The sequence below is a fragment of the Oncorhynchus mykiss genome, chromosome 30, assembly GCF_057628025.1.
Source record: "Oncorhynchus mykiss isolate SJ-2025 chromosome 30, ASM5762802v1, whole genome shotgun sequence".
Classification (NCBI taxonomy): Eukaryota; Metazoa; Chordata; class Actinopteri; order Salmoniformes; family Salmonidae; genus Oncorhynchus; species Oncorhynchus mykiss.
In genome coordinates, this window is record NC_143051.1 from 19,853,651 (window position 1) to 19,878,310 (window position 24,660).

The window sequence follows — 24,660 nt, forward strand, 5'->3', positions numbered from 1 at the left end:
TGAGCATTCTGAAACCAACCGTTGGCCATTTGAGGCTGCTGCTGTTCTCTCCAATATATTCCTCCTGCTTTTATAGTAAGCAATCAATCCTTTGACTTCTTTAGGACGAGAAAAGGAGTGTGGGATGGATGCCTTTATATTAATAATTGATAATACTCACTGTACAATCATTGGATCATGAGATGTATGTGTGTGTGTGTGTGTGTGTGTGTGTGTGTGTGTGTGTGTGTGTGTGTGTGTGTGTGTGTGTGTGTGTGTGTGTCATAATAAACTGTGTTTATTGAGTCAGAACTAAGATAATGAGATACCAATCTGCCTCAGAGCAATGTTTATCAAAATTGTGTCTCTTCACCCACGACGAAAATGTGAATATCCAATAGCTAGTAAAGATGAAATGTTTCATATTGCATTTCAATAGGAGAGGCTTCACAGTAGGAACCACAGTAGGAATCAATAGCACCCATGCTGTCACAGCACTGAGATTTCAAAGCACACCGAGGATAAAGAGAAACTACAAATATAACCAGTTGAAATATCTGGTTTGTGACAAATATGTGGCGGCCATTTTGATTTGAGAATATTGGTGTCTACACTATACCCCATGTGGAATGCTGATGGGACAAACTGTCACAGTTTGTCAAAATGTGTAGATCTATTATTAAAATCTATATCTCCTCAGGCCTTTCTCTCTTTGCTTATCACGTACAGGTAACTGCAAAAATAATGGTGTCACATCCCTCCAATAGAGTTCCAGACAGTTGAAGAATCTATGCCAAGGAGCATTGAAGCTGTTCTGGTGGATTGTGATGGCCCATCGCCCTACTTTATATTGTAGTTTCCTTTATTTTGGAAGTTACCTGTACATAACACCCTTAGGGCCAATGCAAAATGATCTCAATCTAATAAAACAACATTATTCTTTCCTCTCTATCCCCAAAACACACAAGTCCCTTCTTTCTCTTATCTGTGGTGTTGTCAAGACAAAGGTTTCTCTAATGAGTCCCAAAATGGCTCTCTCGTTAGTTTGTTTGTTTTGGAGCCGTACGCTAGCAGTAAAAAAAAATGATATCCTCATTATAAACACAGAGAATGCCACCAAAGTGGCTCCCTATTCCCTATATAGAGCCCCATAGGGCTCTGGTCTAAAGTAGAGCACTATAAAGGGAATAGGGTGCATTTGGGACTCAGCCTTTAGGGCTCTATTGCTTTATTCCAGAGGACCTGCATCCTTCCATTCACCAGTAGTCTATTGTTGTTGTCTGTGTTCTAAGACTTATACTCAATGCCATTATCGGAACCGATGGGTGCGTCAAATGACACCAACCATTTGGGACGCAGTCCATTTCTTAAATGTTTACTTCATGTCTGTCAGAGGGCTCATCAATTCCTCTAAAAATAAATTCCTGGAAATATGATCACATTAATAAATCTTCTTCAGGCTAGGGTCTATTTTTCTCCACTTCTTGTCTGACTGATGTGCCCTAAGTAAACTGCCTGTTTACTGCCTGTTAAACTGCCTGTTACTCAGGCCCAGAAGCCAGGATATGCATGTAATTGGTACCATTGGATAGAAAACACTTTGAAGTTAGTGGAAATGTTAAAATAATGTATGAGAGTAAAACACAATTGATATGGTAGGAGAAAATCCAAAGAAAAACCAACCGGGAAAAAAAATCTTTGATCACCCATGCTCTTCCAATAGGGTCATATCCAAATCCAGCTCACAGATAGCAATTCCTATGGCTTCTACTAGATGTCAACAGTCTTTGTTCAAAGGTTTCAGGCTTGTGTCTTCCCAAAAGAGGAAGAATTTTGAGTTTTAGTACTGGGAATCAGTTGGAAATCAGTCTATGCGCGCGACGAAGAGGACACGCATCTGCTTATTTTGCTTTTCTATTCAACATACTTCTTTCCATATGAAATATTATAGTTTAATTACATTTTAGGGTACCTGAGGATTGAATAGAAATGTATTTTGACTTGTTTTATAAAAGTTTAGCGTTAGCTTCTTGGATTCCTTTCTCTGCATGTTGAACATGTGGATTACTCAAATCGATGGCGCCAACTAAACAGAATTTTTGGGATATAAAGAAAGATTTTATCTAACAAAACAATCATGCATGGTGTAGCTGGGACCCTTTGGATTGCAAATCAGACGACAATTTTCAAAAAGTAAGTGAATATTTAATCTCTATTTGTGATTTTATGAAGCCTGTGCTGGTTGAAAAATATTTTGACGTGGGGCGCCATCCTCAAACATGGCATGCTCAAACATCGCATGGAATGCTTTCGCTGTAAAGCCTATTGTAAATCGGACAATGCAGTTAGATGAACAAGACTTTAAGCTTTTAACCAATATAAGACACTTGTATGTACCTAAATGATTAATATCCATCATTTTAATGATTATTTATTTGAATTGTGTGTCCTCCAATTTTACCGGAAGTTGTCTGAGCGGCCTTTCAGGTTATGTCAATATAGGACTCGTTTTACTGTGGATATAAATACTTTTGTACCTGTTTCCTCCAGCATCTTCACAAGGTTCTTTGCTGTTGTTCTGGGATGGATTTGCACTTTTCGCACCGAAGTACGTTCATCCATAGGAGACAGAACGCATCTCCTTCCTGAGCGGTATGACGGCTGCGTCGTCCCATGGTGTTTATACTTGTGTACTATTGCTTGTACAGGTGAACGTGGTACCTTCAGGCGTTCGGAAATTGCTCCCAAGGATGAACCAGACTTGTGGAGGTCTTCAATTTTTTTCTGAGGTCTTGGCTGATTTCTTTAGATTTTCCCATGATGTCAAGCAAAGAGGCACTGAGTTTGAAGGTAGGCCTTGAAATACATTCACAAGTGCACCTCCAATTGACAAAATGATGTCAATTAGCCTATCAGAAGCTTCTAAAGCCATTACATAATTTTCTGGAATTGTCCAAGCTGTTTAAAGGCACAGTCAACTTAGTGTATGTAAACTTCTGACCCACTGGAATTGTGATATAGTGAATTATAAGTGAAATAATCTGTCTGTTAACAATTGTTGGAAAGATTATTTGTGTCATGCACAAAGTAGATGTCCTAACCGAATTGCCAAAACTATAGTTTGTTAACAAGAAATTTGTGTAGTGGTTGAAAAACAAATTTTAATGACTCCAATCTAACTGTATGTAAACTTCCGACTTCAACTGTAAACGTATTACACATCCACCAACCTAGCCTATAACAGTGATGCACCGATTTTTGTTGCCACCCATTCTAACAGGTGTCAGATGTTAGTGACAACAATGAACAAATGGAGCCACATTTTACGCTCTCGCCTTAAAACGAAAAGGGTGTGTAATATGCGATCACGTGACAGTTATGGCACCCTGTGGAAGGGGCATGGCATCCCTCATAAATGCCACCTGCTGTGATGAATGTGCTTATAATAGACAGATTGGAAGCAGAAACACATTTTTACAGTCAGGAGAGATTCATCTCAAAGAATATCATTAAACTGAAGAGAGAAGGAAAGTACAGATGTCTGTCGATTCGGTAAAAGCATCCCAGTTGGATACAGATATGGGCTCTTAATCTGAGTCAGTTTGCCACAGCAGGAAAATAATCCTGCAGCAACAGGAAATGTAAATGATTATGTGGATTATGTGCCGGAAAAGAGGAATCAAATTAAGATCCTACATATGTACATGTCTTAGAAAGGTGGTTTGATTTGTACTTTTAGATTATTATTTTTTACACACAGTATGGATTGTAAAATACGGTGCTGCCAAGAGGAATTGGATGTTTATGAATGCATAGGGCATGGTGTACATATTTTTCTTTACAATTTAGTCATTTTGTTTTGGGGTGGATACAGAAATTGTTGTTTGTGATGGATGGCTGAGTAACTTGTGTTACTGCTTGACTGCCACACATGATTCATACACTGTAGGTTTTTAATCCACATCCCACACTCCTTTAGCCTCCCAAAAAGCTTACATTGCCCACTGTATTGATGATAAAAGGCTAAACTTCCAGGATATAGACCATCCCAAAAAGTATTCTGTGCACAGATTCTCGTTTTTGTCACTGCCCACTGTGTACTCTACCCTTGAAGCGTATAGAATACCTGATGGCATTTTGAAAAATCATGCCAAAACACAAATTAGCGGCCTTGTTTTTCTAGTCACTCTCAAGATTACAGATCTGGCACCAATGAACACCATGAAAAATGAAACGACAGAAACAAGGCAAGTAAACAAACGACACGCACACACAGCGTTGACAAATGCGTATCATTATTTTTTCAATTAATATGAAAAATTACTGGTGACCTTCCCAGCCCTGAATTATTTTATTTTTGGGCTCCGTTGGAAAAATCTGAAAAGTTCTCCATTATTATAATTATGAATCTGTTTATGCCCGGCAGTTAGGGCCCGGACATTATACATGTGTGGGATAAATTCCAGGGGATAGTGTTTTAATTCAGGCACGCCTGGGATTTGATGGATGTTTAGTGGTTGCTGGATTCCTTTAACTTGGCTCCGTGTGGCAGAATGCACGGAGAGATACAATCCAGGAACATCTCCACATGACAGCCTGAATTGTAAATCACTATTCTCCTGAAGCAGCTGGTGTCATACAAGGGAGGACGCCGCGGTAAGTACTGTAGAAACAGGAAGAGGCAGGTTTGGTGGGGGAACAAGAGCACTAGTAACCTCGTCTGAGCAGGAGGAGACTGGGGAAATACCTGGCTTCAAATATATATATATATTTTTAATCAAATACTTTTGAATGATTGATTGAGCCTGCTTGGAGTGCCAGATGGGTGGAATGTGCACTTCTGGGATGATTCCATGGCTCAATTAAGTGGAGCTAAACTTCTTTAAAGAAAAATACCAACGAACCAAGGTCTGGGTACCCCACTGCATAGGTGGTGTAGCAGACTGGGGTTTGCTTGGTACATTGTGACAGTGAGATTCATAGCTCACTCCACAGTATCTCTATTAAACAGCATGCAGTCATGCTAGTCTCTTTGCATTAGCCTTGTTGACAACCCATCTGACCTCTCCCAGCTTGTTAGTGATACACAGAGACACTCCCCTACAGGGACAGAGGACAAGGGGCAGATTGGGTTTGATGTAGACGGATCAAGAAAGCCAGACACAGACACAGGGCTCTATGTATCTATCTGTGTGCCTGCCTGTCTGTCCGCCTGACTGTCTGTCTCCGCGTGTTTCTTCAGGTTTACTGTGGCATATCTTAAACAGAGTACCCAACACCAAAGGTTCTTAAATGGTTCTTCCTCAGCTGTTAATGTCATTTGGAAAACTCTTGCCTGACAAGGAACCTTTGAGTTAAGTGGGGGGTCCTTGACGTGGCATCGACGGTTCTTCAGAATTCTAAAAAGTTATTGAAATGAATGGAAGCCTTTCATAGCATACACCACATTGGTGTTAACTAGTGTTGATTTTTCAGTGTAACATTTCTAGTGTTGATTCGAGAGTTCGAGTGACACTGTAAAGAGTTAAATTAACACTCATGGAAATAACCATCCCATTTAATGTTCTTCGGAGAACCTAAAATGGTTCCCCTATGTGATCGCTTTGTCTGGGTACCTTACTATCTGTCAAATCCTTGCTACCTCCGTCTTTGTTTCCTCAATTATTCCTCTCAAAAGGATCTTGGATCCATTCCTCCAATGCAATTTGAGAGGAATTGAGGAAATAGATTGGAGTATTTGTATTTGACAGTAAGGTTTTCAGAAAGCCCATCACTGAGAATCACTGTAATTAGATATAAAATACAATCTTATCAACCACAAGCATTGTAACAATAGTTGTAAGGGAATGAAAACAGGTGACCACGTACCCACACACCTTGGCAGAGGTGCGCTCCACATGCGCCTCCCCCCTCCCAGGCAGATGACCTCTGGCACCCCCTCTAGCCGGTAGCCCATGTTGCAAGAAAACGTCAGGGTGTCCCCGATGTCAAAACCGTAGCCGTTCCTCTGGCCGAACTGTGGCATCCCCGGGTCCTCACACGGCTCCAAGTTGTACTCTGAAGAAGGAGGAGAGAAATTGTGTCATGTCAAACTTTTGGATCATGTACATTCAATGAGGGTTTGTTTGAATGCAGAGAATATGTATGTTTGTACTCCAAAGAACAAGGAGATGAAACATGTCAAATAAACAAGATCAATAATGTAATTGACATTCCAGTGCATAATAAAGTGTTAATAAAATGTCAATGAAAACCTTTGAAACAGCGTAGTCACCTTTAATGTACATTCACATCAACAGGGCTTGACTGAATGCAGTACATAGGCTACTCCAAGTTGTAAAGAACAGGAAGAGAAGTTGTGTCAAGTTAATAAGTACGGAAGTGAAAAATAAAACACGAGGAGCGGTGGTACTTGGAGATTTTTTAAATGCACGATAGTACTTCGTAAAAAATGGGCAATATTTTGATAATAAAGTCCAAATTAAATTTGGTGAATAAAGTGCCAATCTTTCAAGAATAAAGTGGCAATATTGCGAGAATGAAGTCGCAGTTATATTTCAAAATTAACATAGGGGTTTTGGTTAATTGCATGTCTCCCTAGCTCCCTGTTTCTGTGCCCGCCACTGTTGAAATACCTGAGTTAGATGACCCGGTGAAACTATACTTTAGAATTGGCTTAAGTAACAAGGAAATCCTTGCTCTTTTAGCACACAATAACCAATAATTATTCTAAGTATTAGGCACAGTAGGAAGAGGTAGTGCCACAGATTATTTTCAGAAGGAGGAACCTTGGTTACATACATAGGTTGAGATGGGCAGGTTTTGTGTGTGTGTGTGTGTGTGTGTGTGTGTGTGTGGGCGGTAAAAAGTAGGAGCAAAACGAACAAATGGCCATCGCTCTAACAGCGGAGGCTCCTCAGAGGAAGAAGTGGAGGGCCATCCTCCTCAGTGAATTTCATTCAAATAAAAACAGTAAAACATTTCAAAAGTTATCCTTTTTAGATAAAACTATACTAAATATGTCAACGTCGCCAAATAATTTATTGAAACACACTGTTTTACAATAAAGGTCTACAGTAGCCTCAGCATCACCGTAGGGTAGTGCCATGGTGTAGCCGCAGGACAGCTAGTTTCTATCCTCCTCTGGGTACATTGACTTTAATACAAAACCTAGGAGGCTCGTGGAGCTCACCCCCTTCCACAGACTTACACAGTAATCATGACATTTGCTGTAGGATGTCTTCCAACCTATCAGAGCTCCTGCAGCATGAACTGACATGTGATCCACCCAATCAAAGGATCAGAGAATGAATCTATTACTGAAAGCATAAGCTACAGCTAGCTATAATTGCAGTGTATACAATGTATTGAGTAGTTGACTCAAAGAGAAAGACAATAGTTTAACTGTTTGTACAAATTAATTTCCTCAAAAATGGAGAAGCGAATGAGTGAGAGAGAGAGCTATATTTAGTATAATTTTTTTTGCTTTCACTTACTTAGCTAGCGAATGTAGCTAGCTAGTTTAGCCTACTCAAACACCCGGCTCAAACAGAGAGGGATGCTATGTTAGCTAGCTGGCTATGGCTATCCAACACTGGAACTCTTCCAAGTCAAGGAAGCTTTTGGTTTGATTAATTTATTGCCACCGGGGCCCACCGGTGTAACTGCTAAACTGCTTGCTGACTGTATACTGTACTGCATGATTGTAGCGGGTTTACTAACAAGTTAGTTCAAGTAGCTATGTTGAATATGACATTAGCTATGATAATGATGTAGGCTGTGTGTAGCGGTTATGATATGAAGGTTTGGCTAGGAAAGTTTTTTTCACCTGGTCACAGACCTGATATGTTGTGCACTGATGTCCACAAGGAAAGGGAAAATGTGAGAGGAGGGGAGAGCGTAGATGTGAGTAGGAATTATACAGAGATCAAAGATCATGTTGTTTGTAAACTCAGCAAAAAAATAAATGTCCCTTTTTCAAAGATTACTTCCCATGCATGTTCAATGAACGATAAACAATGAATGAACGTGCACCTGTCGAACGGTCGTTAAGACACTCACAGCTTACAGACGGTAGGCATTTAAGGTCACAGTTATGAAAACTTAGGACACTAAAGAGGCCTTTCTACTGACTCTGAAAAACACCAAAAGAAAGATGCCCAGGGTCCCTGCTCATTTGTGTGAACGTGCCTTAGGTATGCTGCAAGGAGGCATGAGGACTGCAGGTGGGGCCAGGGCAAAATATTGCAATGTCCATACTGTGAGACACCTAAGACAGCGCTACAAGGAGACAGGACGGACAGCTGATCGTCCTCGCAGTGCCAGACCACGTGTAACAACACCTGCACAGGATCGGTACATCCGAACATCACACCTGCGGGACAGGCACAGGATGGCAACAACAACTGCCGAGTTACACCAGGAACGCACAATCCCTCCATCAGTGGTCAGACTGTCCGCAATAGGCTGAGAGAGGCTGGACCGAGGGCTTGTAGGCCTGTTGAAAAGGCAGGTCCTCACCAGACATCATACTATGGGCACAAACCCACCATCGCTGGACCAGACAGGACTGGCAAAAAGTGCTCTTCACTGACAAGTCGCAGTTTTGTCTCACCAGGGGTGATGGTCGGATTTGCGTTTATCGTTGAAGGAATGAGCGTTACACCGAGGCCTGTACTCTGGAGCGGGATCAATTTGGAGGTGGAGGGTCAGTCATGGGGTGGTGTGTCACAGCATCATCAGACTGAGCTTGTTGTCATTTCAGGCAATCTCAACGCTGTGCGTTACAGGGAAGACATCTTCCTCCCTCATGTGGTACCCTTCTTGCAGGCTCATCCTGACATGACCCTCCAGAATGCACTTGACAGTGAGAGGATGTTTCTTTTTTTGCTGAGTTTATGTGGCTGCTGTGAAAGTGAACTGTGTTTGCGTGTGATCAGGGTTGTATTAATTCGCTCAATTCTGTTGAAAAATGTTTCTTAAACTGAATTAAATGGGGTTAAACATACCTGAATTTGTCCAATAGAAACCCTCGTTTGCAACTGTTGGATTAATGCTTACACCCTAGATCGGATAGATGCAGGCAAGAGTGTGCAAGGCGATATAAGGGTCAATGTCTTTCACCTTGATTACTCAAATTTCTCTCGACCTACGATGGTGTAAACTTTCATTCATAGGCTAGGTTGTAGCAACCTCATGATGGGTATAGTGAAAATTTGAGTATCATGTAGTAACCTAAACCTATCGATGTTACATTGAGCTCGTTGAATGGAATATGAATGACAGTCATCCAATATGCTGTAATAGAAATAAGGCCAAGCTACAAAAAATTATTGTCCTCCCTCATCCTACTGACCGCCACTGCAATGATGATCTAATACAGTTGTTCAAACAGGCATCACTGCTCACTCACGCTTATCAATCTAATGACCTAAAACATCTCACTCACACACACACACACACGTGCACGCACACACACACACACACACACACACACACACAAACTAAGTTCCCACTGGCATTTTCAGACTGTTGGCATACACTCTTCTAACGGCAATGGTGCATTGTTTGCACAAATAAAAAACTGTCTTGTCCCTGTATTCGCTATACAACGTTCTGCTGCGTAGCCTAGGCAAACATCTTGCAAAAAATCAGCGCATTATGGCAACTATTCACAACCTTATCCATGGTGCTTTATTAACAGTAGTATTTCCCCCCTCATTGTAACTATCCTTCTAACGACTATAGGCCAGTAGGCTATGTCTGTACACCCAATAAAACAAAGTATCTTGGCATCCTGGTGGAGCCTGAGGGCTATGCGTGTGTACGTGTCCCACGTCAAGCTGCTCTCCAAATCTGCTACAACACCGCTATTTTGAAGCCCATTATAAACCTATAGTGGCCCACTAGATTGAGTACCCTAACCTGAAGGTTAATCATACGTTACAGAGGGCAAGTGAAAGTAAATTATCCAAATGGCTGCTGGAGGAATAAACAATGAAACAGGGGTTTTACGCAAACGTGTCTGTGGGAGGAGAAGCAACTCAAGGACCACTTTTGCATGCACAAAGCAGCTAATCTGAGGCGCTGTTTGAATATATTCATGGATGGATTCTCCCTTTCTTGAAATAATTATTAATCTAAATATAGGCCTATTATATAAATTATGATAGGCTATACAGGCTATAAAGAAATAATCACTGATCTGATTATTTGGTTAGTAGGCTAGCGTTATATATCCTGTCACTATCCATCTATTTGCAATGTCTTCAAGGATGGGAGGAATGAAGAATGCATAGGTTATCCCAAAACAGGGGCATCGTCTCCGTTATAGGTTATTTGTCTCAGCTATACCATTAATTTAGGCTCCACGTGTTTACCATATAGAGGCTAGTGGCTAGACCTGTTGCCTGTTATAATACTAGAACGTAAAATTACTTGTCTCAGATGGGGCTTTACCCAAACACCTGCCCCCTGCCCCGTGGCTATGCAAGGTCCATGACAGGGGTTTGGGGGCAGCCCTTGAGCCCGACAGGGACACGCAATCCTTCTCCATGCAGTCAGTGACTTACATTCACAAGATAGTAATCATTAGTGTAGCCTACATAAAACACCATGCCATTATGAGCACATTTGTAAGTTAACCTTCTGTTTCAACATATACAGTGGGGAGAACAAGTATTTGATACACTGACGATTTTGCAGGTTTTCCTACTTACAAAGCATGTAGAGGTCTGTAATTTTTTATCAAAGGTACACTTCAACTGTGAGAGACAGAATCTAAAACAAAAATCCAGAAAATCACATTGTATGATTTTTAAGTAATTAATTTGCATTGTATTGCATGACATAAATATTTGATACATCAGAAAATCAGAACTTAATATTTGGTACAGAAACCTTTGTTTGCAATTACAGAGATCATACGTTTCCCCTAGTTCTTGACCAGGTTTGCACACACTGCAGCAAGGATTTTGGCCCACTCCTCCATACAGACCTTCTCCAGATCCTTCAGGTTTTGGGGCTGTCTCTGGGAAATATGGACTTTCAGCTCCCTCCAAAGATTTTCTATTGGGTTCAGGTCTGGAGACTGGCTAGGCCACTCCAGGACCTTGAGATGCTTCTTACGGAGCCACTCCTTAGTTGCCCTGGCTGTGTGTTTCGGGTCGTTGTCATGCTGGAAGACCCAGCCACGACCCATCTTCAATGCTCTTACTGAGGGAAGGAGGTTGTTGGCCAAGATCTCGCGATACATGGCCCCATCCATCCTCCCCTTAATACGGTGCAGTCGTCCTGTCCCCTTTAAAGAAAAGCATCCCCAAAGAATGATGTTTCCACCACCATGTTTCACAGTTGGGATGGCGTTATTGGGGTTGTACTCATCCTTCTTCCTCCTCCAAACACGGCGAGTGGAGTTTAGACCAAAAAGTTATATTTTTTTGTCTCAACAGACCACATGACCTTCTCCCATTCCTCTTCTGGATCATCCAGATGGTCATTGGCAAACTTGAGATGGGCCTGGACATGCGCTGGCTTGAGCAGGGGGACCTTGCGTGCGCTGCAGGATTTTAATCCATGACGGCGTAGTGTGTTACTAATGGTTTTCTTTGAGATGCTGATCCCTCACCTTCCTCATGATCATTGATGCCCCACGAGGTGAGATCTTGCAAGGAGCCCCAGAACGAGCGTGACTGACCGTCATCTTGAACTTCTTCCATTTTCTAATAATTGCGCCAACAGTTGTTGCCTTCTCACCAAGCTGCTTGCCTATTGTCCTGTAGCCCATCCCAGCCTTGTGTAGGTCTACAATTTTATGCCTGATGTCCTTACACAGCTCTCTGGTCTTGGCCATTGTGGAGAGGTTGGAGTCTGTTTGATTGAGTGTGTGGACAGGTGTCTTTTATACAGGTAACAAGTTCAAACAGGTGCAGTTAATACAGGTAATGAGTGGAGAACAGGAGGGCTTCTTAAAGAAAAACTAACAGGTCTGTGAGAGTCGGAATTCTTACTGGTTGGTAGGTGATCAAATACTTATGTCATGCAATAAAATGCAAATGAATTACTTAAAAATCATACAATGTCATTTTCTGGATTTTCCGTCTCTCACAGTTGAAGTGTACCTATGATAACAATTACAGACCTCTACATGCTTTGTAAGTAGGAAAACCTGCAAAATCGTCAGTGTATCAAATACTTATTCTCCACACTGTAGGTTTCTAGCCTAGCTGTTTCTCTCTAAAATATACTATGCAAGGTCTTGCCATATGCAGGGGATTGAGGATAACATTGTGGCGAATTCGAAGAGCACCATGACAGGGACTTATGCACGCAACTCCATGTCTCTTTGCAGTCTGACAACACACCATGGCCATTACAATGATATTGCTTTGGGGATACCGTGTGTGTGTGCATGTGTGTTTGTGATATCTGTTTGAACGAGTGTATTAGCATTACTTTTGATCAGGGCCCATAGGATCTGGTTATATTTTGCACTATTAAAGAGGAAATCAGCAGTTGCTACATCCATTTTTGGACTTGATTCTTGAACAATATAACTAATAAATGTCTCGTGAGCTTAGTTCAACTGTTGTACCCCATCAAAATCCCAAATACACAGCGTTACTACAGATCCTGGATTACGACCCATTAGAGACCCATGAGGCAACGCACAATTGGCCCAGTGTCGTCCGGGTTAGGGGAGGGTTTGGCCGACCGGGAAGTCCTTGTCCCATCGCGCTCTAGCGACTCCTGTGTCGGGCCAGGTGCATGCACACTGACACGGTAGCCAGGTGAACGGTGTTTCCACCAACACATTGGTGCGGCTGGCTTCCGGGTTAAACATGCATTGTGTCAAGAAGCAGTGTGGCTTGGCGGGGTTGTGTTTCGGAGGACGCACGGCTTTCGACCTTCACCTCTCCCAAGTCCGTACGGGAGTTGCAGCGATGGAACAAGACTGTAACTACCAATTGGATATCACGGAATTGGGGAGGAAAAGGGATTTCAAAAACTAAAAACTAAAAAATAACAAATTTTGACCTTCTTTTACACCAATGTTTTTGTAATCAAAGTAAATGTAAACAAACATAATATAGCTTCAAAACATGGTTAAAACCATGACTATCCCTCAGCTTTTTACCAAAACAGGAGCGGGGAGGATGCTCTGTTATTGTCTCTAATGCTGATTTCCACTTTAAGGGAATAGGGTGCCATTTAGGATGCAGCCTACCTGTCACAAGCCATGTATATCCATATCAACACGTCAACACATCCCATCCACATTTCATGTTTATTCATGAGGATTGTTTGACAGCAGTGCATACTCCAAGTCATATCAAGAAGGTCATGATAATATAATGTCAAGTGAAACTTTTCCATGAGTAGTGTTCCTGTCATCTTCACTTACACTCACATTGATGGAGTTTTTTTGACAACAGTGCATACTCAAAAAAGAAAACGATAAAGCGAGGAACAATATAAATGTCTGCTATTAATTGATTGATGACTTTATGCTTTTTAATTTAAATGGTTAATTCAAATGTTTAATTTAACTTTTATTTAATATGCAAGTCAGTTAAGAACAAATTCTTATTTACAATGACGGCCTAAGTCAGACTAACTGAGAATGTGTCAGTAGCTGTCAATGGATTATTCATCCACGTTATGGCTTTGGATCAAAAAAATATTTCTCCCCACTCCCCAAATGACGTTGACCCAACGTGGAATAGACGTTGAATTGACGTCTCTGCCCAGGGGGTCATCCCTATTTGTTTGTTAAAATACTGTCAACAAACCTTGTCAACATCTTTCTCCTTTAAATCTCAGAAGGGATGACATCCTGAAGGACATTTATGATTTAAGCTACAATATCTACAGTTGAAGTTGGAAGTTTACATACACCTTAGCCAACTACATTTAAACTCAGTTTTCACAATTCCTGACATTTAATCCTAGTAAAAATTCCCTGTCTTAGGTCAGTTAGAATCACTACTTTATTTTAAGAATGTGAAATGTCAGAATAATAGTAGAGAGAATGATTTATTTCAGCTTTTATTTATTTTATCACATTCCCAGTGGGTCAGAAGTTTACATACACTCAATTAGTACGTGGTAGCAGTGCCTTTAAATTGTTTAACTTGGGTCAAACGTTTCAGGAGGCCTTCCACATGCTTCCCACAATAAGGTGGGTGAATTTTGGCCCATTCCTCCTGACAGAGCTGGTGTAACTGAGTCAGGTTAGGAGGCCTCCTTGCTCGCACGGACATTTTCAGTTCTGCCCGTAAATTTTCTATAGGACTTAGGTCAGGACTTTGTGATGGGCACTCCAATGTTTCTTGTCCTTAAGCCATTTTGCCACAACTTTGGAAGCTTGGAAGCTTGAGGTCAATGTCCATTTGGAAGACCCATTTGCAACCAAGCTTTAACTTCCTGACTGATGTCTTGAGGTGTTGCTTCAATATATCCACATCATTTTCCTTCCTCATGATGCCATCTATTTTCCGAAGTGCACCAGTCCCTCCTGCAGCAAAGCACCCGCATAACATGATGCTGTCACCCCCGTGCTTCATGGTTGGGATGGTGTTCTTCGGCTTGCAAGCCTCCCCTTTTTCCTCTAAACATAATGATGGTCATTATGGCCAAACAGTTATATTTTTGTTTCATCAGACCAGAGGACATTTATCCAAAAAGTACGATCTTTGTCCCCATGTGCAGTTGCAAATCGTAGTTTGGCTTTTTTTATGGTGGTTTTGGAGCAGTGGCTTCTTCATTGCTGAGCGGCTTTTTAGGTTATGTCAATATAGGAATATTTTTACTGTGGATATAGATACTTTTGTACCTGTTTCCTCCAGCATCTTCACAAGGTCCTTTGCTGTTGTTCTGGGATTGATTTGCACTTTTCGCACCAAAGTACGTTCATCTCTAGGAGACAGAACACGTCTCCTTCCTGAGCGGTATTACGGCTGCATGGTCCCATGGTGTTTATACTTGCACACTATTGTTTGTACAGATGAACGTGGTTTGGAAATTGCTCCCAAGGATGAACCAGACTTGTGGAGGTTTACAATTTTTTTCTGAGGTCTTGGCTGATTTCTTTTGATTTTCCCATGATGCCAAGCAAAGAGGCACTGAGTTTGAAGGTAGGCTTTGAAATACATCCATAGGTACACCTCCAAATGACTCAAATGATGCCAATTAGCCTATCAGAGGCTTCTAAAGCCATGACATAATTTTCTGGAATTGTCCAAGCTGTTTAAATGCACAGTCAACTTAGTGTATGTAAACTTCTGACCCACTGGAATTGTGATACAGTGAATTATAAGTGAAATAATCTGTCTGTAATCAATTGTTGAAAAATTACTTGTGTTATGCACAAAGTAGATGTCCTAACCAATTTGCCAAAACTATAGTTTGTTAACATGAAATCTGTGTAGTGGTTGAAAAACGAGTTTTAATGACTCCAACCTAAGTGTATGAAAACTTCCAACTTCAACTACATGTATATGACCCTCAAAAAACTTCAGGGATGGCTAAATGAAAGGATTATTTTTTTCTCCCCATCAATTATTGAAGGTGTTGGTATGGGGTGAGGTAGGCCTAAGAGGGGATGTCAGAGCACCAGACAGAGCACCAGACAGAACACTGGACAGAACACTGGGCAGAGAACTGGACAGAACACTGGAAAGAACGCTGGACAGAGCACCGGACAGAGAACTGGACAGAACACTGGACCGAACACTGGCCACAACACTGGACCGAACACTGTACAGAACACTGGACAGAACACTGGACAGAGAACTGGACAGAACACTGGACACAACACTGGACAGAACACTGGACCGAACACTGTACAGAACACTGGACAGAGAACTGGACAGAACACTGGACAGAACACTGGACAGAACACTGGACAGAACACCGGACAGAGAATTGGACAGAACACTGGACAGAACACTGGACAGAACACTGGAAAGAACGCTGGACAGAGCACCGGACAGAGAACTGGACAGAACACTGGACCGAACACTGGCCACAACACTGGACCGAACACTGTACAGAACACTGGACAGAACACTGGACAGAGAACTGGACAGAACACTGGACAGAACACTGGACAGAACACTGGACAGAACACCGGACAGAGAATTGGACAGAACACTGGACAGAACACTGGACAGAACACTGGAAAGAACGCTGGACAGAGCACCGGACAGAGAACTGGACAGAACACTGGACCGAACACTGGCCACAACACTGGACCGAACACTGTACAGAACACTGGACAGAACACTGGACAGAGAACTGGACAGAACACTGGACAGAACACTGGACAGAACACCGGACATAACACTGGACAGAACACTGGACAGAACACTGGACAGAGAACTGGACAGAACACTGGACAGAGAACTGGACAGAACACCGGACAGAGAACTGGACAGAACACCGGACAGAGAACTGGACAGAACACCGGACAGAGAACTGGACAGAACACCGGACAGAGAACTGGACAGAACACCGGACAGAGAACTGGACAGAGAACTGGACAGAATACTGGACAGAACACTGGACAGAACACTGGAGGCATGTGAAGCTAGAGGGAAAGGAGCTCTCAGTCCAGTCCACTGGTAGATGGTACACGTACACGTACAACCAAGCGTTGAGTAGGCTGCTCTTGAATGGACACACAAAAACATACACACCAATAGCAACCCACCCTCACACTCCTCCTACTCACCAGAGAAGGTAATATTGAATCCCTCGTAGGATATAGAAAAGTCTGATATGAAGCGCAGTTGGGCCTTGAAGTTCCCGTAGAGCCCTGCGTTGGTGGGCGAGGGCAGCTCGTTACCCGTTAGCCGTGCCAGGGGCTGGACAAAGCTGCCATTCTCTGTGATGAGCAGGTAGTCATGGTGATCCTCCAGGTGGAAGGTGTTGAAGGTAAATTGGACTCCTATTGGGACAAACCAAGTCAAGAGGAGAACAGCCAATAATATGGTTCAAGCTACATGTCAACCTCCCCTGATGAAATGATCAAGTTCAATTGAAACGACGGTTTAATCTGAGAGGAGAACAGCCAAGTGGAGGGAGAGAGAACTTCATCTCATTACATTCAAAGGTGAGGTCAGTTAATATAAAAATGAAGGCTCTGGGTTTTCTTATTTTTGGGGGGAAGGGGGGGACGGGACTGCATTTCAATAGAGAAACATAATGATAGTCCATATTGAACATCTTAGCAGCCATGGGAAATTAAAATTCCAAAGAACTTTCATTACTCTCAACCCAGAGTCCTGTATTATAATAATATTTCAGCAAGATGGGCTGGGCTGGGGAAGAGGACCTACAGTGAATCTGTATTCATGTCCATTCCATTCCCACACTGACTTTTACCAGCTTGCTGATAAAAGGAATAGGAGTCCATTCTTCAGCTGTTTATTAATTCACATATAATGAAACAGTATTTACAACGTTTTTACGGATTGTTTGCTTGTTTTCACTTAAATAAATGATTTATATGTTATATATCTTCAGGCAGAATAGCTATATCAAAAAGAGTTATGAAGTGTCACATTCCATTATAAATATGATTGTAGTAGTTAATAACCCAGGCTTACCTTTGCCGTGGCTGACCTCCACCGTCCATGTACAGTTTAGTGAGTTGGGATACATCTCAGGATATCCAGGGGACAGGATGGTGCCGCCGGGCCCTCGCACGTCTCCTCCACACAATGCTTGGGGACAAAGAGGGGGAAGCACTTTACTTTATTGTCCATGTTTTTGCAGAGAACAGAAACAGTGCTCTTCACTGTAATCAGTAATATCAATACTTTGCATGCCAGTCTTTCTTGGCTAAAAGTAGAGGAGAGACTGACTGTATCAATTCTTCTTTTTATAAGAAACGTTAATGTGTTGAACATTCCAAGTTGTTTGCATAGTCAACGTATACACAGCTCTGACACACACTTACCCTACCAGACATGCCACATCAGGGGTCTTTTCACAGTCCCCAAATCCAGAACAAATTCAAGAAAATTCAGTATTATATAGAGCCATGATTGCATGGAACTTCCTTCCATCTCCAATTGCTCAAGTTAACAGCAAACCTGGTTTAAAAAAACAGATAAAACAACACTTCACGGCACAACGCCTCTCCCCTATTTGACCTAGATATTTTATGTGCATGTATTGATATGTAGGCTATGTCTGCCGTTTATAAATGGATGTAGTTCTGTCCTTGAGCTGTTCTTGTCTGTTATTGTTCTGTTTTATGTCGTGTTGAAGTTTTGTGTGGACAGCAGGAAGAGTAGCTGCTGCTTTCATGTATCTGTCCTAGACAGATGTAGCGCCGTATCAATAATTCATGGAGCAACTTCTTTACTAGTAAGCACTTCATTCAAAGTCTTATCAAACAGGGAAATCTGGACAACTACGTAGACCTCACTGTGTTCCTCACTTTGCTCTCTTTCTTTCCATCTCTCTCTATACATCATTTCACTCCTTTTCTCTCACTCTCTCCTTCTGAACAAGACAGGAACTGAACAAGATGTTTAATTTTGACATGACCTGCCTTCAATTTCAATATCATAGAACCTTGCATATCAATATTTCAGCATAGACCTTTTCCAAGGGAGGCTGGTAACAGTAATATCAGGACCTTCTATTGAATGCTCTGCAACAGGGACTACATCCTCCCTCCTTATTCCACTTAGATCTATTAGATAGCACAGCCACAAAGTCAATATTGACTATATCGTATATATTCATGAAAACAAAAATGTGCTTTTTGGTATTCATTTAAGGTAAGGGTTAGGCATAATATTAGCAGTGTGGTTAAGGTTAGGGTTAAGGTTAGGTTTAAAATCACATTTTAAGAAGATAAATTGTTGAAATAGGCTGGGTTTATGACTTTGTGGCTGGGGTAACTAGTGATGACTAGGAGGCAGGGGAGGTAAAATGACAAGCTAGCGGGCAGGTAAAGGATGCCCCCGGATCACTAATCTGGTGAGAATATCAGTTCCTATCAGGCAGAGGAGCCATCACAGCAAATTGATAGCCTAATGGCCTGGCATTGAATTGCATTGTCTCAGATTTGTTTACTCCCTGGAAAATGAAATAGATCTCTGAAGTCAAAACACGGAGAGATGAACAAGCTACAAGACTTTGTCAGCCCCAGAGTCGATGGGGTGGTTCCTCTTTTACCAATGACGAACTGTCATTGGCTTTAATATTTAAGGACCACTCATGTAAATATCTTGTCACTCATGCATAACACAATTCAATCTTACGGCGGTTTTGTCAATAGGCAGTTTGGCACCATATCATATGAGAGAATATTTAAACTAATTGATGCCTGTTTAAAGTGATAGATCAAGATACTGCACATACTGTAGATCTAAACAGGGCTCTCCAACCCTGTTCCTGGATAGCTACCATTCTGTAGGTTTTAACTCCAACCCTGTTCCTGGATAGCTACCATTCTGTAGGTTTTAACTCCAACCCTGTTCCTGGATAGCTACCATTCTGTAGGTTTTATCTCCAACCCTGTTCCTGGATAGCTACCATTCTGTAGGTTTTAACTCCAACCCTGTTCCTGGATAGCTACCATTCTGTAGGTTTTAACTCCAACCCTGTTCCTGGATAGCTACCATTCTGTAGGTTTTATCCCCAACCCTGTTCCTGGATAGCTACCATTCTGTAGGTTTTAACTCCAACCCTGTTCCTGGATAGCTACCATTCTGTAGGTTTTAACTCCAACCCTGTTCCTGGATAGCTACCATTCTGTAGGTTTTTATCTCCAACCCTGTTCCTGGATAGCTACCATTCTGTAGGTTTTAACTCCAACCCTGTTCCTGGATAGCTACCATTCTGTAGGTTTTAACTCCAACCCTGTTCCTGGAGATGCCCTCCTGTAGGTTTGAACTCCAACCCAGGAACAGGGATGGAGAGCCCTGGTGTAGACTCTAGAGTAGTAGCCTAATGATCAGATACTGTAAGTACTATGCAAACGCCTGGTTTAGCCCACTTCTTCTGTGTTCAGCATGACAATAATCATGACAGATGATTATCTCAATAGGTAAATCCGCCTTCAGTTTTAATGCCCACCATTTTTGTAATAACCTGCAGAACTCCCTGTGTCTTGATTCCCTGGTGCCACTAGGGCAGTTTAATGATTCATCAGGGGAGTCTAATGTTGAGTTTGTTAAATGAGAATTGCATTAAAAAAATATATAAAAGTAAACATTTATTGTGGTGTTGAAATTGTAGTTTTTTAAAAATTGTAACCTGTAGTTTGTGTTTTTGTTTTTTGTTTGTGTTGAATTTGTTGTCCTCCTTGTTTCCCCTGATTAAATAAAGGTAAAACCATTTATATCAATAATAACTCACACACAAACACACCTGGTAACCAGGCAAGTGCAAATCTGCCACAGTCTTGGTCACCATGGCAACAGTCCATACCGTGAAAAACAAATAGATACATGCAAACTGTTGAATGCTTCCGCAGTTCGTGACTTTGGCTTTTGTACAGTACCCTGCACCTGAAAATCACTGGATGTGCACACATTAGTTTTGAACCAATTTGAAGTGGTTTAAACTGGTTTGAACTGATTTGAATTGGTTTAAACTAGTTTTAACTGGTCCATACCATCACAGGTGGGCAGTGGATGGCTCCACCAGTGGTTCTTCTCACAGACAAGCGGTTCTTCGTGGCTCAGTCTGTATCCAGGGTCACAGCCGAATGACACGGTTGAACCAATGGTGAAGTCTTGACCATAACGCAATCCGTTGACCGGGAATCCCGGGTCCTGGCAGGAGTAGGTGTCCACCGTCACGCCTAAGGAGAAAATGTTAGATATATGATGAGGTAACAACAAAGCAATTGACTTTCATCAAATATCTCATACAGAGAACACATACAAAGCTGTAACAGTTCAGGAGTGTTATAAATTAAAACTATGGGTAGGGCTACAGGTGTAGAATCTTAATTTGATCACCCTGTTGCAGGAGAACTTTCCTTCAGTACAGGACATTTTAAACCTGTATTGTATTTGGGATTTAACTAGGCTTCTACTTTGACATTTCAGACTTCCCTTACAGAATATGTATTAACCACTACAAAAGTGTCCATTAATTATAATCCACATAATAATTCAAGTTTCCTGTTGCTGCAGGATTATTTTCCTGCTGTAGAAAACTGGCTCATATTAAGATTTTACATCTGTAAGATCTGACCACATGACCTGACCAGGAACGACTCGACTACTAAACTTACTTTCGTAAATGATCTTAAATCCACTGTTGGAGCGGCTGTTGTCGGTGGTGAAGAGCATATACAGGTGGTTAGTACTACTGAACAGGAACTGGGGCACCTGGGTACCGTTGAACGAGCCAACCAGAGGAGAGAGCAGGTTGGGCCCATCATGGATCTCGAGGAAGTCATAGCCCAGCTCTGTCTGAAACCTGGACCATTGAGAGAGGGGGAATTATGAAAGGCACAAATTTGATTTGCTTGTGATAAAACATATTCAGTAGTGCAGTTGCATAAACAATGATTAAGCCTACTACTGCACTAAAAATAACTTTGAAAGGAGACTCTTTAAAAATACGCAATAAATAAGCAACACCATTCCATTATAAGTGCCTTGATTGATGTAGAAATCCATTCTGCGTATTCAACAGTTAGAAAGTGCTCATAAAATAGAGTAACTTTATTGATATAATGGACACGCACTTGTCAAAGGTGATCTTGATGGAGCGTCCAGGCTCGGTCTCGATGACCCACTCACAGCTGAGGGAGTCCTTATAGTATCCAGGCCACCCTGGGGACAGGATCACCCCACTGGGAGCAGAGAAGTGGCCACCGCAGGGGGCTATAGAGAAGAATACAGGGGGGAAGAGTGAGCGAAAAAGAGAGAGAGAGAGAAAATACATTTTCTTAAGTTTATTGGTGTTGTTGCCTTTTTATATTGACCTGGCACCACTTCCTGTTTAAAAAAAACAACGTATTTGCTAATCTAGAAAACAGTGGCCTACAGCATACTGTACATGTTACAAGGGCAGCTAAGCAGACATGAGGCTCTTTATTACCCTGCCCATATGAGTGATGTCACCACAGCTTTAGGAGCCATGGGGAGCAGGGTAAATGACTGACAGGAAGTCAGATAGAAGGAGACTGACTGCCCTACAGCACACTTGTTCCCTGTCCATCCCTGAGCCTCCCTAGCATCCTTCAACACACAGGTCCACTCCGCTTACACTCACTTAGGCTATTGTCTGTGTTAGGAACAGGGTAATTGACCCCCAAAATTGTGCATGTAAGGACGTGCGCATGTACAGATGTGAGCACGCACGCACACACACACACACATACACATGATATTTACCTTCACATTTGGGGATGGGGCCACTCCACATCACTTTGCCGTTGTCCAGCTCGCAGGTGATGGTCTTGGCCCCCTGGGTCTTGATGAAGCCGTCCTCACAGATCACTGAGATGGAGCTACCCAGCTGGAAGTTGTCCCCGAAGCGCCTCGCATTTATTGGGATGCCCGGGTCGGGACACTCGTTGTGGCCGAATGCTGAAAACAGATGGGCAAATGTTGGCTATTTGTCAGATGTAACCGACGTCACTACGGCTTCGCTTCCTCCACTGTCCCCTTACTGGGCTTGAAACATTGGTCCTCTGATCACAAACACGTGGCGGATTGCTTGAAAATGTACAAACCAGTTGCTCCATTGAAAAATATAAAATTCAATGGCGCCGAGGCATAAGCAACTATGGGGCAAAACAGACAGGGTTTGCTTAGATTGTTGACAACATGTAAACTATATTTAGTCTCCAAATGTTTATTGAAATAACTACATAAATACATTTCTACAATGAGCATTTTTTGTCTCTCAAATACATAGTTACATGTGTTGGCTAGCTAGCTATTAAATTTGGTCATATTAGCATAGATATGACATCAGTCAAAACCCCTCAAAACAAGACATGGTATTAAGAACAAGATAAAACTAGCTGAAACAAGCGTCTAAGACAAAACAAGATATGGTATCAAGAACAAGATAAAACTAGCTGAAACGAGCCACCTACAACAAAACAAGACATGATATCAAGAAAAATGTAAAACTAGCTGAAATGAGCACCTACGATTCCCTACATGGCAGCCTCATGTCATTGTTGTTAGCTATCTGGCCATCCAGAATCACAACAACGAACAGCATTCTGGCCCCATCAATGCGCACTCATCATTTTCGTGGCGTTGTCAGCAAACCAGTCTATAGTCGTGTACATCTATTGTATTTTCATGTGCATGTCTAATATACTGCATTGCACAACTCTGTAAATGGGTGGTTTTCAGACAGTTTTTTAGACAGTTTACTATTTTCTACATTATAGAATGAGTGAAAACATCAAAACTATGAAATAACAGATAAGGAATAATGTAGTGACCAAAAAAGTGTTAAACAAATCTAAATGTATTGTATATTTGAGATTCTTCAAAGTAGCCATCTGTTGCCTTGATGACAAATTTGCACACTTGCACACTTTGCACTCTTGTATTCTCTCAACCAGCTTCATGAGGTAGTCACCTGGAATGCATTTCAATTAACAGGTATTTAAATATATATATTTAACCAGGTAGGCCAAGTTCTCATTTACAACTGCGACCTGGCCAAGATAAAGCAAAGCAGTGCGACAAAACAACAACACAGAGTTACACATGGGATAAACAAACGTACAGTCAATAACACAATAGAAAAATCTGTATACAGTGTGTGAAAATGAAGTAAGGAGGAAAGGCAATAAATAGGCCAATAGTGGCGAAGTAATGACAATTTATCAATATACACTGGAGTGATATATGTGCAGATGAGGATGTGCAAGTAGAAAAACTGGTGTGCAAAAGAGCAGAAAAACAAAAACAAATATGGTGATGAGGTAGGTAGTTGGTTGGATGGGCTATTTACAGATGGGCTGTGGACAGCTGCAGCAATCGGTAAGCTGCTCTGACAGCTAACGCTTAAAGTTAGTGAGGGAGATATAACTCTCCAGCTTCAGGGATTTTTGCAATTCGTTCCAGTAATTGGCAGCAGAGATCTGCAAGGAAAGGCGGCGAGAGAGGTGTTGGCTTTGGGAATGACCAGTGAAATATACCTGCTGGAGCGCGTGCTATGGGTGAGCTTTACCTAGCAAAGACTTGTAGATGACCTGGAGCCAGTGGGTTTGGCAACGAATATGAAGCGAGGACCAGCCAACGAGAGCTTACAGGTCGCAGTGGTGGGTAGTATACGGGGCTTTGGTGACAAAACAGATGGCACTGTGATAGACTGCATCCAATTTGCTGAGAAGAGTGTTGGAGGCTATTTTGTAAATGACATCGCCGAAGTCAAGGATCGGTAGGATAGTCAGTTTTACAAGGGTATGTTTGGCAGCATGAGTGAAGGAGGCTTTGTTGCGAAATAGGAAGTCAATTCTAGATTTAACTTTGGATTGGAGATGCTTAATGTGAGTCTGGAAGGAGAGTTTACAGTCTAGCCAGACACCTAGGTATTTGTAGTTGTCCACATATTCTAAGTCAGAACCGTTCAGAGTAGTGATGCTAGTCGGGCGTGCGGGTGCGGGCAGCGATCGATTGAATAGCATGCATTTCATTTTACTTGCATTTAAGAGCAGTTGGAGGCCAC

General features: G+C 41.9%; 1 protein-coding gene across 2 annotated transcripts in view; it reads right to left on the minus strand.

Annotated features, from left to right (window-relative positions):
- The window catches only part of LOC110489401 (CUB and sushi domain-containing protein 3), a 660,686-nt gene that overhangs the window by 235,752 nt on the left and 400,274 nt on the right, over positions 1-24,660 (minus strand). For both annotated transcript variants that reach the window (XM_036971422.2, XM_036971421.2), the window contains exons 15-21: positions 22,356-22,550; positions 21,704-21,842; positions 21,245-21,432; positions 20,618-20,806; positions 17,589-17,705; positions 16,712-16,927; positions 5,848-6,036 (exon numbers count right to left, since the gene is read on the minus strand). In XM_036971422.2, the coding sequence (XP_036827317.2) occupies positions 5,848-6,036; positions 16,712-16,927; positions 17,589-17,705; positions 20,618-20,806; positions 21,245-21,432; positions 21,704-21,842; positions 22,356-22,550 (1,233 nt within the window). The remainder of the gene's footprint in view (positions 1-5,847; positions 6,037-16,711; positions 16,928-17,588; positions 17,706-20,617; positions 20,807-21,244; positions 21,433-21,703; positions 21,843-22,355; positions 22,551-24,660) is intronic.